This window comes from Saccoglossus kowalevskii, chromosome 3, assembly GCF_978046115.1.
Source record: "Saccoglossus kowalevskii chromosome 3, keSacKowa6.1, whole genome shotgun sequence".
NCBI classification, from domain to species: Eukaryota; Metazoa; Hemichordata; class Enteropneusta; family Harrimaniidae; genus Saccoglossus; species Saccoglossus kowalevskii.
This window is the reverse complement of record NC_140643.1, coordinates 15613865-15631597: the sequence shown is the minus strand read 5'-3', so window position 1 is coordinate 15631597 and position 17733 is coordinate 15613865. Positions and strand designations below refer to the sequence as shown.

Sequence of the window (17733 nt, the reverse complement as noted above, 5' to 3'; positions counted from 1 at the left end):
CCGAGTAATTACCTGTATCCTGTTGTTATCTTGTCTACTGCAGTTTCGTCATGGCGATGTTTTATAGGCCTTTTCATACTATATGATATACATGTATTACCTTTTAACGCTTTCCTGAGTCATGTAGCTGCTAATGACTCATCCCTACTTTAATATGTAAAGAAAGACATATTGTGGTTTTCTTCTGCTGCTTTTTCGGTCCATGTGTTCACCCTGTGATGATTTTAGAATTAGGAAATGCATATTCTGCATACACCATATTAAATCGCTTTATTTTCGCTGCTAGAAATTTCAGAATTTTATGGCATTTGTGAAGAAAAAATTTCTCAAAATTCACTGACACTGAAAGATTGCTACGAAATTTTACAATTTTACTTGTCAAAATTGGTCTGTCGCAAAATTAATATGAATACCGAGCCGATGACAATTTAAGTATTTTTACCTTTATTGGTGTATTTAGATTATTCTCAGGAGCAAACATCCAGGCATTTTTCACTGCCTGGCAACTATCTCCGGTGAAAACAAAGATCGAAACGATACATTGGGCTAGTTGTTGAGACTCCCATAAACTGTACAACTAGACAACACTACCCCAACATGTGAGACGTATTATATAAATTTGTTGTTCAAGATCAACTAAGAGTTGAGTTTGTGCTGCTTTCTCAACTTTAGCTGTTTCACAGCAGCTTGAATAGAGCCCATAGAAATACATAGAACATTCTGTGACATAGCCCCGCCCCCAAGAATTGACATACTTGATACTTTAAATATACCGTATGTATGAATTCTAAGCAATTCCACTGGCTTCATTTTTGATTGATTCTTTGTTTATTCATTTCTGCTATGAACAATTAAATTACACATAATACTAGTGTGAAATTCAGAAAAATCATGGCGAGGAACATAATATTTAGCTTTACTTGAACTACTTAAATATTATGTCCAACCCTTATAATAATATGAAATTTTTCTCAAAGTATTACATATCAATTTTGTAGACAATTATTGGTATTACTGTTTTACATGCCACCTCTTAAACTAGCAAATTAGTATGTTCAATTTTAGAGCTCTTTTAAAGTTGTTTCGAAAACATTTCCAAAGACATGTAATACTGCATAATATCCTCTGATCATACATTAATGTACCTCCAATATTCTACTATGTTTACAGTGAGAAGAATCAGGCATTGGAACGAATAAATTTGATTTAAGAACTGATCTTGTGTTATATAAATTCAAAAACATTAGCGAATGAAATTCAAACAAAAAATCTAGTGGGACAAAGTTCATGCATGTATCCATCAATTATCACATAGCGTACATTTCTCCTCGTAGTACATGACGTAATACAGTACTGATTGAAAATGCGTATCACGTTGTTTGACATTGAATATATGTCTATTTATTTTCATTCAGCTGCTTCATAAAGTCCGCCAAACTTTTAAAAAAATTCCATATTATATTAAAATTCCATACAGTATTATTGTAACCTTCTTCATTTTCTGCTCCATTAACACATTCTATGTGAGTTTCAATGTACAGGACACACTAGGGGGATCTCAATACTCCTAGAATCTTCCCTCAGCCTACTACATGTAGCTTTACTCGCAAAACAGACTGCTTGGTTCTCTATCTGCCTCATCACTATCACATTAATTGTTTTTCAGAAAACTCTCATCTTCATACAGTGATCTTCACAAGATCGTTTTTTTATTCAAGTTCATTTTCAACATCGCTACTTTACCTCCTATCTATCTCCATATTTCAACAGTACTGTTACTATACTCTGCCTCCAACCCACCTCATGATTCATTTTTGAATCTCTTCTTTGCCCATCCTATATTATGATTGATCCTTTCTTGTTTTGACTTCCAATAATATTCATCTTCTTATTTCCTTGACAGGCTGCAATGTGTGGATACATGTAGCCCTGTTGTTGCATGTTAATTTTATTGCTAATAAAATTGCTTGAGGTCATGTATGTAAAATTTAATATATCTAGAACACCTTGTAATTATTGCATTTAAAACGAACCGTAGCATACAGCTGTTTTCTATAATAACTGCCAAATATGAGTATAAAAAAACAAATAATGGAGACGATAAAATATTAATGGCTGAAGATTAAAAATGAAATATACATGTACAATGTACATGGGTACATGTGCAGTAGATTAAAGATAAAATAAATCCATCAAACCATTTCAACATAACACGTCAGGTGCTTATCACGCATTCAACTTCGGTAATGTAGACAGGATATTGCGCCCATTAACCTCTGTGACCTTCTTCAAGTTTTATTTGTCTTATTAATAACAGAAAAATCATATTTATGTTCCACATGACCTCCATTGAATCAATTTTATGCATTCTTTGTATTGTGAGCAAATGAGGAAGTCAACTTCCTGGAAAATTTGGCAGAGTATCAAATATTTTTTTGTTATTACCCCCGGTAGTATTGAATTTTGTCTCAATCAGGCTGGTTGGGAGAACTGTTTTGGCTGCTACTACAGCAGCTGTGATCTGATCAGCTTATTTAATGTGTGTACAAGTGATAAATTTACTGAGAAGGAGACACTAAATTATGTTGGCACTCAATATTTAACATGTTTGTTGAAAAACTGTTTTCTGCCTTTTAAATCATGCAGCGATCCCAATCAGCATAGTCGAAACTAGAGGCTAGTCACGAAGCAGTATTTTGGTATATCTATTTAAGCTTTGTAAATCCTTCAAGTATCTACCATGCCTGGCGATGACAATGAAACCATTTCGTGCAACGAAGGTGAACAGTATACTACCATCGCCGTGATTTTCCAGGCTCTGTTTCTCGGTGTGTGTTCAACTATCGGGATCGTTGGGAATTTTCTCACCCTGTACGCGATTGCCTCCAAGTCAAATCTGCAGCACACGGCTAACATATTTGTGGCCAATCTTGCTATCGCCGACTTCACCGTGTGCCTGGTACTGGAGCCCTTCTATATGATCGGTGTGATTAAACAGGATTGGCCGCTCAGTGATGAACTTTGTTCAATGTTGGGTCTTCTGAATGTTTTACTTAAAGGCGCTTCTTTATTTAGTCTGGCTTTTGTAGCCTTTAACCGATACATCTGCATTACCCAACCAGCCGCGATGAAGTTAAACTTGTACTCTTCGGCAAGAACAGTTGCTCTGTGTGCCGTTATTTGGATCTTCCCTCTGGCAGTCTCCCTTCCGCCTATATTTGGCTTTGGGTCCTACGGATTTGACAGCATGGCTCACAACTGTAAAGTTATTTGCGATTCATTTCACTATCTTATTGTGCTCAGTGTCATCTTGTTCACCGTTGGCTGCATTATATTATTTTGCTATGCTGGAATCTTCTCCCACGTGTGGAAAAGCAAAAGGCGAGTGGAACAGTCAGCTGAAGGTAACATCTCAGATGAGACTTCAAGTAACCCTCAAGGTGTTTGTAGCTCCCCGGAAAGAAAATTGGCTCGACAGAATCGAAAAAAGGAGATTGAGATAGCGTTGAACCTATTCACTATATTTATCGTGTTTTGTATTTGCTGGATACCTTACGCTTTGCTCATTTTGATTGACTCCGATAGACAGGCAAATCAAGGAGTGTGGATGGCCTTTACGTTGTTCGCGTACTCCAACTCGTCAATGAACTTTATACTTTATTCATGGCGAAATAAACATTTCAAGTCTGCGTACAAGAAAATCTTGACTTGTTGTTGCAGCAATTAAACCATTCAAAGGACGCAAAAATTCATTTTTTGCCGAAGATATGTTTTTTGCCAAATTATTTTTTTCTTATTTATATTTCAAACTGTACTTGGAGATGATGGACAGGGAATTGTGTCACTCCTGTGATGTTTACAGAATTTTTAATCAGAATATGGTAATATACCTGTATACTGGGTAGTACTGTAGAATACTTTATTTTCGCTTGGAATTTATTTTCCCTATTTTTGCTGAAGGGATGATTCCGTGAAAATAAAATCCAGCGAATATACTTTTTTTCCTATATTTCACATTAAACTCATCAAAAATCAGTGAAAATAAATTCCAAACAACAGGCCCAAAAAGCCTTTTCAGCGAAAATTAATTCCAGCTAAAATAAAGTATTCCACAGTATCATAAATTTTCTAAATAGACTCCTCTATTACCATATTTTTGCATATTCAGATGCTATCAATCCATTCACCTTTATGTTTTTTTTAATTGACAAGAAACACTTTTTAATACATGTACATTTGATTCTACTATCAGCTATGTCCAAAAATAATTAATTAATTAAAAATAATTATTTTTGTTAATACTTTTAACATGTTTGGTCATATTTAATAACTAAATTGTAAGTTTCTCACAAATGTATCGCTTCCTGCGAAAACAGTTCAACTTTTCATATTTATACAGTACCGGTCACTGGTAGCATAGTGGTTGTCGCATCAGACTCGTGATCGGTAGACCCAAGTTCAAATTCTACCTTAGGCTGAACATCAAAAGGGTAGACCCCTCCCCTGGGTGAGTGAGCCACAGATTCGATGGGAAGGCCAATTCCACTGGCCAAGATTCATTCACTAACGAATGCGATTTTGGGGGAACCTTGGTTAAGGTCCACAGGTGCTTGTGTTCGACCGAGCCTGGTTGACGCCAGGATAGCGCATTAAAATTGCTGTTTGATAGGGAGATGGCCGCAGGGCCCTATCATGTAGTCTCAAACTGGAAATGACTTCTGTGTCAGCACTAGTACTTGCAATTTGCACTCAAAAAAAAAAAAACTTTTCATATTTTTAAAATGCTTCTCTCTCAGGATCAAGTTTTCAGTTGTTTTTAATGTATTTCTGCTGTGGCTTATTTCTTTATATATACCAATATGGTAATTTGAGTCAGTTCATGTACAAGCATCTCAGCATGTGATAGTGTGACTAGGGTGGAATCGTATGGTGCCTAGTAACGGTGATTGTCAGGAGTGGAATGTTGTGTTCTTTAGATACATATTTTATGATCATCAGTAAAAAACAAATCATTGTTGAAAAAAAACATCAATGATTCTTGTGAACTTGTTCTATCACAATCACTTGAGCATCTTAAAAAAATGATATCGAAAATACATTAAAGGTTTCAATAATTTTTTTTTTAATCAGCTTATGAATACCTGTACTTTTGAATGATATATATAAAGCACTGAGAACAATTGTTTTATTTAAAATGTTGTAAATTACTTTTTACCTTGCTATTAAATCTTGTTGTGTATATCTTGAAAAAAATTATAATAAATCTTATTGTGTTATGTACGTCATATGACGTTATGTTTGCTCAGTTCTGCGTGTACCACCTCCATCCATTTTGTGTTTCCCACTTGTATCAAGACGCAAAATAAATATTCATATGCTGCCATCAGTGTTTTCTGATATTTGCCATCATCTTTACTGTACCACTCAGACTGGACTTATACACTAATGCTTGAGTGCGATAACGCAGCAGTTGTCGACAGCTTTCGGTCATGTACTTACGAGACTTTTTTACATTTGACAGTAATGGACACATAAGTGTTTATCCTGAATGATATCTCACGTTATTTTGACATCTACATACATTGAGCGATTACAAACAAGACAGGAATATGTATACAACATACTCTGGTGGTTATCACAAGTGGCTGCGGATGTCATTTGTCACATTTCTAGTGTCTGCAAAAAATTAAACAGATATTTTGACTGTGAATCTGGCGCTGAAGGATTCATTCAATGTCTTCCTAACTGTGTGCCTTTGATGTGGGTCCCATGCTGCACATGCTGCACATTTGAGTCTTGTACGTAGTTTTTCATACAATATGTGAATTCACATGGCATTGATCACCAACCCGCATATAATAGCTCCTAGCAGCAAATGATCATGTGTACATTTTACTGTTCCCGTGTGTATTTTAGAAATAGAGAAACTAGAAAATGACGAATCATATTTTCACTGGGTACTCATTTTTAAGACCAAAACTGTGAGAATTTGTGATATCAATGTCATCGTGATGTCATGTACATTCTGAAATATACCTACGCAGCTTAAATAAAACTATTCAGATAAACGAATATATTCAATTCCAGACAACTGGCAATAACAATTCTCAGAACAACTTTCTCTTAATCTCTGACATTATGCAACTGATAATTGATTTAGGCATCTAAGGACGCATGAAATTCCAACCAATCAAACATCTTGTTTCATTAATGTGAAATGAAGGGGTGAAAAAAAAAATAACTGATTGATACATGTACATGTAAATTAAAAATTAAATATAACCTGGCCTATTGCACTATATTGTATTTTTATTTTCATTCATCCCTGCATTTCTAACTTTGACTTTGAAGTTCAAACAATGACTTTGACACATGTTTTTTATATGTCACATACAACCCACAACATGTTATTGACAACAATATCCCAATAGTCAAGTCCTTTGCAGAGCTTGCATTAAAAGTTTCTCCGTTTGGTAACTTTTTAATAATGATCAATACAGCATTGCATACTCACTCGCTTCTTCTTCTCTATTCGACAGATGCTCTCATACTTGATTCTCAAACAAACAACCTCAGTGAAGGCTATTGTTTGCTGCTGCATTATCATATTTGGTTTTATTTTGGGCGTCGACCAGGAAGGAAACACAGGTAAACCTACCCTAATCCTCTTACATTCATAGATGGAAGAAAAGATGGCATCTACCCTTTCTTATGGCCTAACCTGTATTTTGTTTCTCTTGCCAGGTGATCTGAACTACATGGGTGTCGTGTATGGCGTCCTGGCAAGCATGTGCGTCTCCCTCAATGCTATCTATACCAAGAAAGTATTGCCTGCTGTGGAGGGTAGTATAGGAAAGCTGCAGTACTACAACAACATAAACGCCTGTATATTATTTATACCATTAATCTTACTGACTGGGGAATTTCAAGTGTTATTTCATTTCCAGAAAATCAGCGATGTGGTCTTCTGGGCGGTGATGACCATAGGTGGATTGATGGGTTTCTTTATCGGGTTCGTCACTGGACTTCAAATTCAGTACACAAGTCCGTTGACGCATAATATCAGCGGCACTGCCAAGGCTTGTGCACAGACCATTATTGCCGTTGTCCACTACCAAGAGATCAAAACGATGCTGTGGTGGTTTAGTAATGCTCTTGTGCTCATCGGATCTGGCGCGTACACACACGTAAAAAGCATGGAAATGAAACAGGCGCATGAAGCGAACATTAAAGCTCTGAAAGCAGAAGATGTAGAGCTCATAAACCAAGACGAAGAGGAAAGAAAAGAGAACAGTGTTTAAACAGTGGTGACTTGACCCGGCTGCTTTTTTTTCTCAGTTTCTACAAATCTACTAGAGTACTAGAGTGTATTTTTTTGTTGGGATCAGCATTTACGAAACAATGGTCAGAGTGTATCATCACTACCAAAAGGGTTTGAGAAAATGGTTATTTTTACATAATTTTATTGCCAGTCAACAGTTTACATTGTTCCAATAATGTGAAGACAGTAGAAAGGTTAGGTGGAGGCTACTTTGATGTGTGTTTTTTTTGTGTTTTTTTTGGTGCAACAAATTAATCAACATTAATTCTTGTATATGTATGCAAGTACGATTAGTTCATGTTGAGTGGGTTAAGAGCCAGATAACCTCTGTACACAAAACGGTATGATTAAAAAAAAAATCAAAATTTGTACCTAATAAAAATATTAAACGTGTTGAGCAGTGCAGATACTCATGTATGAATTTTAATGTTCCCTGGGGGAACTTGGGTTACATACTTCACATGTAAGTTCAGTTTGTTTTTGTTTTTTTTAATATCCCCTTCTATAGTTAGACATGAACATTCTCTGTATTTGTTTTTTTCTGGGGGGGATGTCATAGGGTTATAAAAGTATTTTATATTTATGTATATACATTGGTATTTTAATAGTGTTTTAACAAAATGCATTAATTGATGGGGAGGAGGGGTTAATGAATAGAAAAAAAGTCAGTTGATGAAACTTGCATGAAGACGTGCATGATTCGCTCAGAATAAAAAAAAATGTTATTTCGCTAACTTACAGCCCTGATATTGAGGTACAATGTTATCATTTATTGCTGTCAGTTATTTTCTTGTTAAATTGCTGATCACCTTTAGTTTGCCGTGATCATGGGGGAAGCTTACTTAGTAATTATACTGATACCACAGTATTTTATCCCCCCCAAGAACATAATTTGCATAAATCTGAATTGGTAATGGGATATTACTAGCATCGTACCTAGGCATATAGTGAGTGGAATGTCACATAGATATTTATGACATCCCATACTGTATGGTGTTAGCATAAATCCTAATGAATTGATGATAAAATGAGATATTACTAGCTTCGTATCTAGGCACTCAGTGCAATGAGGTATGATGATTCTACACACAATATAATTTGCGATAAAATAGGGGTTAGATTGACACATTGTCTTATATAAAAGCCGATTATGAAGAGATTATAATGTGGACAGAATCAACATTGGATGTACCATTAATAACCAAGTAATTACTGTAAATTTGTAAAAAAAAAAAAAAAAACATCACAATACATGAATATTTCTTGTAAGATAATGACTTGCTGTAAATAAAATCCTTCTTATTGCAAAACTCTATGAATGTGTGAACTGTTCCATCTTGAGAAAGCTACCATATTTGCTCTATTAGTAGCGTATATGCTGACGTAAATGACAGAGGCTTGGGCAACGGCAAGAAATAATTCCTATTTCAATGATGCAGTAACACAATAAATGCATTGTTTTTGTTTATGTGTACTTTTATTGGAGATGAGCCACTGATAGAGAAAATATGCTACATTTTATTTCAATTCAATATTCAACCTATCTGTTATTTGTATTTTAAAAGTACAAAATAAATTTTTCGACTGTCAAGGTTTACATTTATTTCGTTCAATATTCTGAAATGTGAAAAAATTGTACTACCGGTATACAACAGTAAAATGGTAATTTAAGTTTACAGAATGACTGCTTGACATTTTCATATCCATGCAGTTAATTATATTTTGTGATCTTCAAATGCCCCTGTTCTCATACAATATATATGGATTAATAACATTCACTTTGCTTTAGAAAAAAAAAAAAAAGTATATCAACGTGTCGATATACTTAATGTTGCATTCATTTGTGGACTCCCGATGCCTTTTCAAAATATGGTTTATTTCTTGCCCATTTTGAGTCGCCTTTTTTGTGGTTCTGCAACAATTATGACACTTTGCGCCGTCTATGACATGAAATCAAATTTGTGTAGACTCCATTAGTACCACTCTAATGATATCTCTGTATTTGGCTTTCCACGGGAATGCTGCCAAGTGACAATTTTTGTTACGAAAACAGAATTGTTGAATAAATATGCAAGATTTATTTGTAGGCAAAACACAAGTTTTCTGTAACTATTACTAATAATAAATGTACAATGCTGATTTGTTATTTTTTTTTTTTTAACATTTTTTTTTCACAATGATGACATTGGAAAGATAACATCACTTCTAATTATTTAATTACTCATTTATATATTGTCATAAAATGACCATAAATTTGACTAAATATTAAATATACAAATGCATGTACATGTATTACGGTAAACATGTTTTTATTTTGCCTTTGTTTTCTTGAATTATTTACTTTAGTTTCATATGTTTAATTTATTTAATATATAGTTGACATTGGGGTGTAAAAAACTGATTCATATCAACTCATTTTAGTTTTAACATTTGTTTTGATAGTGGCTATAGAATCTGTATTATCAAATGCAAAACTGATAAGGTGTTGGTGGGTCACTCATGCATTATGTTGAACAGAAGAGAAATTAAATGTTTTGGCAATCGATGACTCAGATTTACTCCTAAGTCATGGCTGATAGTCTTCTGATTTCTTCTGAGCATGTTCAATTATAAAGATTTATTTGGTCAATATTATTTGACCTACCGTAGTATAATCGGCATCGTCGCTGGGGGCGCTTCACTTCGGCTCTCATCATGTCTAATGTGTGGCGTTTCCGCTATTGAGGTTATAAGTTGGGGTGGAAAGTGGCCTATTCGTATTTTGAATTGCTCAGAATTCATTTCTGAAAACAAGTAATAATAATTGGGAACTAATTAATTGGAGAGGAACTCGACAACCCCCCCCCCCCCTACCAATGGCAATCTAGCAATGCTGTATCCCATTCTGACTATTTATATAAAAAAAACCATGGTACTATGCATGTACCAATAATAAATTCGGAGTGTCTCGTGCCACGCCCGTGGCAGGAGACAATATGGCTACTGCCACGGGCGTGGCAGGAGACAATGTGGCTATTGCCACGTCCCGGAAGTAAACGTACCGACGTTCTATGTGTAGTTTCGGTCGTCATATACAGATTTTTCATTATATGATGCGATTTTAAGCGCGGTAGTCGTCGCGCTGCACATGTTCGACATTTGTGTTGATAAACATTGATTTTCCCAAAATCCAATGCGCTCTTCAAATGAAAATCACAAGTATAAAGATTGACCTGGTCGCGACTTGCACTGATTACCGCCGGTGACTCTTTCGATACCTTCCATTAACATGAAAATTACTCAATTAAGGCTAGGAAACGTGTCAGTTCGTACTCGTTGATCTGCGCAACAGTCAAAGTCGCCATCTTTGTTTATATTAGACCCATATATCTCGCACATGCACAGCGCGACGAATACCGCGCTTTAAGCAATATCTGAAATGTAAACTAAAAACAGAATGCAATGGCAAAGATCACTCGGAAACTGTACTCTGTAGTTTTGCTCAGATGGCTGATCACTGGTGTTGAAACTATAAATTTTAGTCCGGCCTAAATTTTGTGTGTTAACACGAACCTAAATATTTAAATAAACCTAAATAAGTCACGCCCGGCTCTAATTGTAATCTCCAAGTTGGGCCGATTTAGATACACAGCCCGCCATCCTCGACTCGTGTATCATTCTGACGATATAAACTACGTCGAGATTTGGCAGATAAATACAGAAAAACTCGAATGAAACATCACGTTCAGATCCGCAATGAACACTTCTGACATGACAAATATACATTCCAAAGAAAACTGAACGTTTTAGACTAGCCTGACATGCGGGCGTCAGTGCCCCCCCCCCCCGGCCGAACAGCATCAGACCCTACCAATGCCTGACGGAATAGTGCCCGTCTCGTCGGCAAGATCAATACTGTGAATCTGACAATAAAACTATGTCAAGACCACTTGTTGCATCCTCTCCTGTCCCAGAAGCTGAACATGGCTGCCCTGCCAGGGTGTAGCCACACACAAAATGGGGAAATTTTGTGGTTAGAATATAATCAGAAAAATTACATTTGATCAAAACTGAATAGCCTTGTCCATTATATTGATACGAATGAAACTGAAAATTATTCCACTATGAACACAGGTAGCCTGACGAGGTCGCATGAGTTGCGCCCTCCGCGGTGCTCTGAACCTAACACGCGCCTGACAGAACGATGTAGTTTTTTACTTCCCCGACGATTTTTTTTTTGTCTGTACCAATCAGATAGTGACAGCCATCAAAGAGTAATCATTCACGACAGTTTGTTTGTTGCCTACTCACGCCTATATGTCAGGCTACGAAACAGGCAAGTGAAACAAAAAGGGACAATTTTCTCTACAAGGAAACAAAACTACCTACAAGTAAAAAATGACCTGTCAACATTTGTGTCAATAATGTAAATGGATTTTTCAACATATTTAGAACAGATCTAGCAAAGTCTACCCTTTAAATACTGACAAATGTGAATATTGGCACAGCATAGCTCATCAAACATATACAAAAATAAAAATAAAACAGTTTCAGATGTTATAAATCTACAAGTTGTATGTGGTAATGGGAATATCCATACAGAAGATTAGAACGCACGTAGCACACATGAAGTTGGATTTTCTTTTGTCTCTGTAGAAGTTTCATGTCCATGTTTTCTAACCGGCCTAATAATGACGTTGTAACTCTTTGGAAGCTAACAAAGAAAAGTTTGGGTCGACCTTAGGCAAGATTAATGAGAAAACAGGCTAATACGAAAATAAATGAATTTGACTAAAGTCGCTGGATAATATTTTCGACCAAAATATACGAGCGAAGATAGAGGGCGCTATGTTCTCCCGTTCCACGGTCGGAACAATTTATTTACTTGCTAAACATCTCCGTACTGCGATTACGTTGGTAATTAGCATTCAGGTCACCTCGAAGCAGTGACGAAGGAGATAAATTGACACCAAAACCAGACATGATGACCAAATTACAGATCCTTGATATTCGCAGTGGTTTATGTTAGATTGACCAACCCAATAACACATTTCCGTGATCATTCCGTGATTTCATACACGCAGCATATTTAACTAAACACTTTGTGTCACTCTCTTTATTACGAGTCATCTCAAAACTGATCACTTACGTGGTGTCATTTACTCTATTACGAGTACACACTAGTACCTCCCTCCCCCTGTTTATGACGACACGCATACTAAGACTGAATAACAATTACCAGAATATTTCTATTCGCAAATATTTAATTTTAAATATCAACCAAATACATTGTTATTCAAAAAATTCAACAATTACAATAGTTTGTTATTAATTTTAGTTTAACAATACTACTACCAATAAACAGAAAAAAAATGGCAGCGATGCGTGAATCGTGAGTATACATATAACTGTTGTCTCCTGACCTTTGTTTTGTGTTGTCTTCAAACAGAAGTTGCGACTAACTCATGTTTTTCTTTTTTGGTGTAATCGTAAAACGTATATAGTTGAGGAAGTTATTGTAGGGCAAATCTAATAAACTTCAGAATAGTAAGGGGTGATTTCCGTTCACTGTGAGTTCTCGGGTATTACATGGACCGAACTATTTGATTTTTAGCTTTTTTTAGCTTTATGTCGAAATACCGATTCTGGCTAATATTGCGATTTCACTTACAGTAATTTACTTTAAAAGTGAGTTGATGTTTACAAACATAATAATTCCGCCATTTTTGGTTTTAAGTCGATGCTGAATGGAATGCAAGACTTGAATATACTAAGGTCTGGTATTCTTCTTTTCTCGTCCTCTGTGAAGGGAGTGACCCTGTCTGTCACTTTCTCCATGAAGAATCCTTCATACAAATGTTGTCCGGGCTTTAGATTCAGCTGTAAGAGAATAAATGGCGTGGGTTATTACCAGATATCATGATTTCGTTCATAGCGACGGTTGATGAGTTTATTCAAAAAACGAATAATTTTTCGGGCTTCACTCTCGGCACGGACATTATCGTAATTGCCCCTTTTAGTCGAAGAATATAACAAGGCAAAACAGACTGCTCTCTGATTGGTCTGACTGTTAGGGGCTAAGCTAAGCCACCCAATTAGGTAGCTTCCCAATTAACTCTAATATTGCGAAAGTGAATCTCAATTTACAAAATGTTAACAAACAAATCACAAATATAGTTTTTTTTTAAATTTTATCAGTTTTATAACATCATATCACAGTTGATTTTTTATAAAATAGTCACATATCAGTCAGTAAGTTTTAACAGATTACAATTGGATAGTGATCTAACTATATAATTATTTGTTCCATCCTCAAATACACTTTTAGTACTAAATGAGTGTAGGACCAGCGTGAAAAAGTAAACGCGTACAGCTCCACACTATTCTGTTTTCTGTCTTTTAGTACATCAATTTATGACAATGTGTTGTCTGAAGTGTGTGGATGAAGAAGTGAGCCACCGTGTTAGCCTTTGGATGAATATACGTGAGTAGAAAAACGTTCTGATTGTCACTATAATTACCTGTTTATTGATGAAATTCCTCATCCTATTATTTCCCACGTCTGGGTTTTGGTTCAGAGTCAATGGAACGTCGAATCTCAGTATTAACAACTCTGGTAATTTCAGTTCATCCTTCAGATCACCGTCCTTGTAGTAGGTAATAACGGGATGTAGAAATGCCTGACAATCAGTAGCGTTCAGTTCGGGGAAGTGAGCAAAATCCATGGCGTGTTTGCCATCTTTTCCAAAGCTAGTAAGAAAACAGATAGATTATTCAACATTATATGTAATAATATAAAATCTGGGGCAATGATATGATAGATACAGTGTAATTTAGATTAACAAATCCCAAACTACACTGCTTTGAAACTTGTAAGAATTCTCAGCTGTAACAAAAATTAGCATTTTATTTCCGAGGGAGCAGTACTAAAAAAATAAACCAACAATTTTTGAGCGATGTCCAAACCACAGTACTACTTTTTCATCCCATGTCATGTAGTGAAATTTTAACACAGAAACCACTATAAAATATTCAAAGGTGTCCATTATTTTTCAATTTTCTTGATTTTCGAAAAATGTCGTGTAAAGTTTATTTACATTGTATGTATTTTACTTACTCTTCAAATCCGTATGCCAGTGCAATAACGAACACGTGCTTGTATTTATCGAATCTTCCTTTAATGGCAGTTTCAAGTACATATGGTTTGGGCAAATCTTGGTAGAGTTCAGCTTTAATTTCACCCTTCATGTTAGGATCGAAGTCGGGAATGGCTAACACGTGACACAACACGTTATTCATTTGATATATACCATCACTAACACTTACGCGTTCTGAAAGGAAGAACAAATAATGCAGTAACACCGCAAACGAAAATATTTTTTTCTTAAAATTAATGCTGGTTACATAAGTTGTATTTTATTTAAAACTACCGAAGTTACATGAAATATACACGAAAATAAGTGATATAATTATCCAAGATCTTGTCAGAGAGTGTGTTAATGTCAAGCGGATAGAGTTCGCGTGGATATGGAACTTCTTCGTAACGCTCTTCAAGGAACTTGTGAAGTGTACGTACGTTGTATCGGAACCCATGAATAAACCCGGACGCAGCTTTCCTGTCGCGGCACTGCATCACTGTGCCCATGAAATACATATTGTCGATGTTAGATTCCCAAGTATTGGAGATATCTGGAAACTTGTCGTCCTGTTTGGTTACTATATGAGAATACAAAAAATAGAAAACATCATTAATACTAGTAATTAGTATTTCAGCATTGTCAATCGGTTTTTTTTCTAGTATTGAATCGTATAGAATCACACTGAGTTAGTAAGCAAATCTACGTTGCACTGATATCGAACTCGAACATTTCTCGAAATAGCTTTTTACCTGGTTTGCAATTGTCGTCAAACATTGACAAATCTACATAATTGAAGCCAGTACAACATATCACGTGATCATATGGGGGAAGTTTGACTCTAACATGGCCTTGACTTTCCCGCCATTGTGGAGCAATATCGTCAATGGTGAGAACGTAACCTTCATCTAGTTTCTCCACTTCTATTAAGTTCACAGCCTGATAAACGTGCAGAGATTTCAACTGGTACATGTCAAGTACCGTATCGTTCACTGCTCTGAGATCACCTGTCAAAGAAAGGTTAGATTAATATATCATACCAAATGAGGAATAATGTATATATGGAATGTAGAATTAGTATATTACACCAAATATGAAATGTTAAGTACGTTTGCAGAGAGAAATTTTCACTGGGTTTTTGTTGAGTTTCCAGTTTCTTTATCTTCTCCACTCGAGTATTGTAATGAATATTGAGGTTAAACTTGGTGGCGTAATCACTCATGTAGCGAACCAGATCATCGGCGTTGGGGAACAGCTCTTTGGAGTACTAGTATTTAGTAAAGAGAAGTTCGGGATCATCGCTTAGCAACGAGTTCCAGTCATGTCGCATGTTGTATTCGGGCTCCGGGAATGGGTTGAATCTTTTATTGATCGATATCAAAGTACGATGACGTGGGTGTTCTGCGAAGAACGAACCTGGTAAGTCATTCATTTCCAGGATTGCGTAACTACGCTTCTTCTTCTCAAGGAAATAACCCATCCGACAGCCACCCCGACCTGCACCAACAATGATGTAGTCGTACTGACCTGAGAAAAGAAATTGCGGGAATGTACATTGAGTTGTAATGCGTGTTTGCAAATTGTGGTTAAAACTGGCTAGCTAAAATTAGGTTCCTACCGCGAAGAGAACGACATTATTGACAGATTAGGAAAGCAATTGCCATGGACATTCTTACCGGGCATCTTCTTATTCTCGGAAGCCATGACTGCGTGGATCTGTGAATGCTTTGGTGAACCACAGTCCGAGGAAGGCGCGACATTGCACTTTTTAACGTTATCCGATATTATCGTCTAAAAATGTCTAAGTTAGACAGGTCTAAAAAAAGTCTAAGTTAGACAGGTCTGTCTGGACAACTATTGGGACAGTTCGTTTTTCTCCGATATTATCGATAATATCGTCTAACAATGTATAAAAATGTCTAAGTTAGACAGGTCTGTCTGGTCAACTATGGCGACAGTTCGTTTTTCTCCGATATTATCGATAATATCGTCTAACAATGTCTAAAAATGTCTAAATTAGACAGGTCTGTCTGGTCAACTATGGCGACAGTTCGTTTTTCTCCAATATTATCGATAATATCGTCTAACAATGTCTAAAAATGTCTAAAAATGTCTAAGTTAGACAGGTCTGTCTGGTCAACTATGGCGACAGTTCGTTTTTCTCCGATATTATCGATAATATCGTCTAAAAATGTCTAAAAAAGTCTAAAAATGTCTAAGTTAGACAGGTCTGTCTCGGCAACTATGGCGACAGTTCGTTTTTCTCCGATATTATCGATAATATCGTCTAACAATGTCTAAAAATGTCTAAGTTAGACAGGTCTGTCTGGTCAACTATGGCGACAGTTCGTTTTTCTCCGATATTATCGATAATATCGTCTAACAATGTCTAAAAAAGTCTAAAAATGTCTAAGTTAGACAGGTCTGTCTGGGCAACTATGGGGACAGTTCGTTTTTCTCCGATATTATCGATAATATCGTCTAAAAATGTCTAAAAAAAAGTCTAAAAATGTCTGAGTTAGACAGGTCTGTCTGGGCAACTATAGGGACAGTTCGTTTTTCTCCGATATTATCGATAATATCGTCTAACAATGTCTAAAAATGTCTAAGTTAGACAGGTCTGTCTGGGCAACTATTGGGAGAGTTCGTTTCTCTCCGATATTATCGATAATATCGTCTAACAATGTCTAAAAATGTCTAAGTTAGACAGGTCTGTCTGGGCAACTATTGGGAGAGTTCGTTTCTCTCCGATATTATCGATAATATCGTCTAACAATGTCTAAAAATGTCAAAGTTAGAAAGGTTTGTCTGGGCAACTATTGGGACAGTTCGTTTTTCTCCGATATTATCGATAATATCGTCTAACAATGTCTAACAATGTCTAAAAATGTCAAAGTTAGAAAGGTTTGTCTGGGCAACTATTGGGACAGTTCGTTTTTCTCCGATATTATCGATAATATCGTCTAACAATGTCTAAAAATGTCTAAAAATGTCTAAGTTAGACAGGTCTGTCTCGGCAACTATGGCGACAGTAAGTTTTTCTCCGATATTATCGATAATATCGTCTAACAATGTCTAAAAATGTCTAAGTTAGACAGGTCTGTCTGGTCAACTATGGCGACAGTTCGTTTTTCTCCGATATTATCGATAATATCGTCTAAAAATGTCTAAAAAAAGTCTAAAAATGTCTAAGTTAGACAGGTCTGTCTGGGCAACTATGGCGACAGTTCGTTTTTCTCCGATATTATCGATAATATCGTCTAACAATGTCTAAAAAAGTCTAAAAATGTCTAAGTT

The 17733-nt window shown here is 35.9% G+C and overlaps 2 protein-coding genes and 1 pseudogene across 2 annotated transcripts in view; 2 read left to right on the top strand and 1 right to left on the bottom strand.

Annotated features, from left to right (window-relative positions):
• Nucleotides 1-9886, top strand: part of LOC100375048 (GDP-fucose transporter 1-like) — a 57987-nt gene extending 48101 nt beyond the window's left edge. The window contains exons 5-6 of the mRNA XM_006824118.3: nucleotides 6540-6648; nucleotides 6745-9886. Coding sequence (XP_006824181.2) covers nucleotides 6540-6648; nucleotides 6745-7301 — 666 coding nt within the window. The 3' untranslated portion in view covers nucleotides 7302-9886. The remainder of the gene's footprint in view (nucleotides 1-6539; nucleotides 6649-6744) is intronic.
• Nucleotides 2741-3733, top strand: LOC144364580 (melatonin receptor type 1B-like). The gene has a single exon (XM_078014487.2). It carries the CDS (start codon nucleotides 2741-2743, stop codon nucleotides 3725-3727), a length of 987 nt encoding a protein of 328 aa, XP_077870613.2. The 3' UTR covers nucleotides 3728-3733.
• Nucleotides 9887-13000: 3114 nt separating the features above from the next.
• LOC100375193 (FAD-dependent oxidoreductase domain-containing protein 2-like) lies at nucleotides 13001-16140 on the bottom strand (annotated as a pseudogene).
• Nucleotides 16141-17733: the final 1593 nt, after the last annotated feature.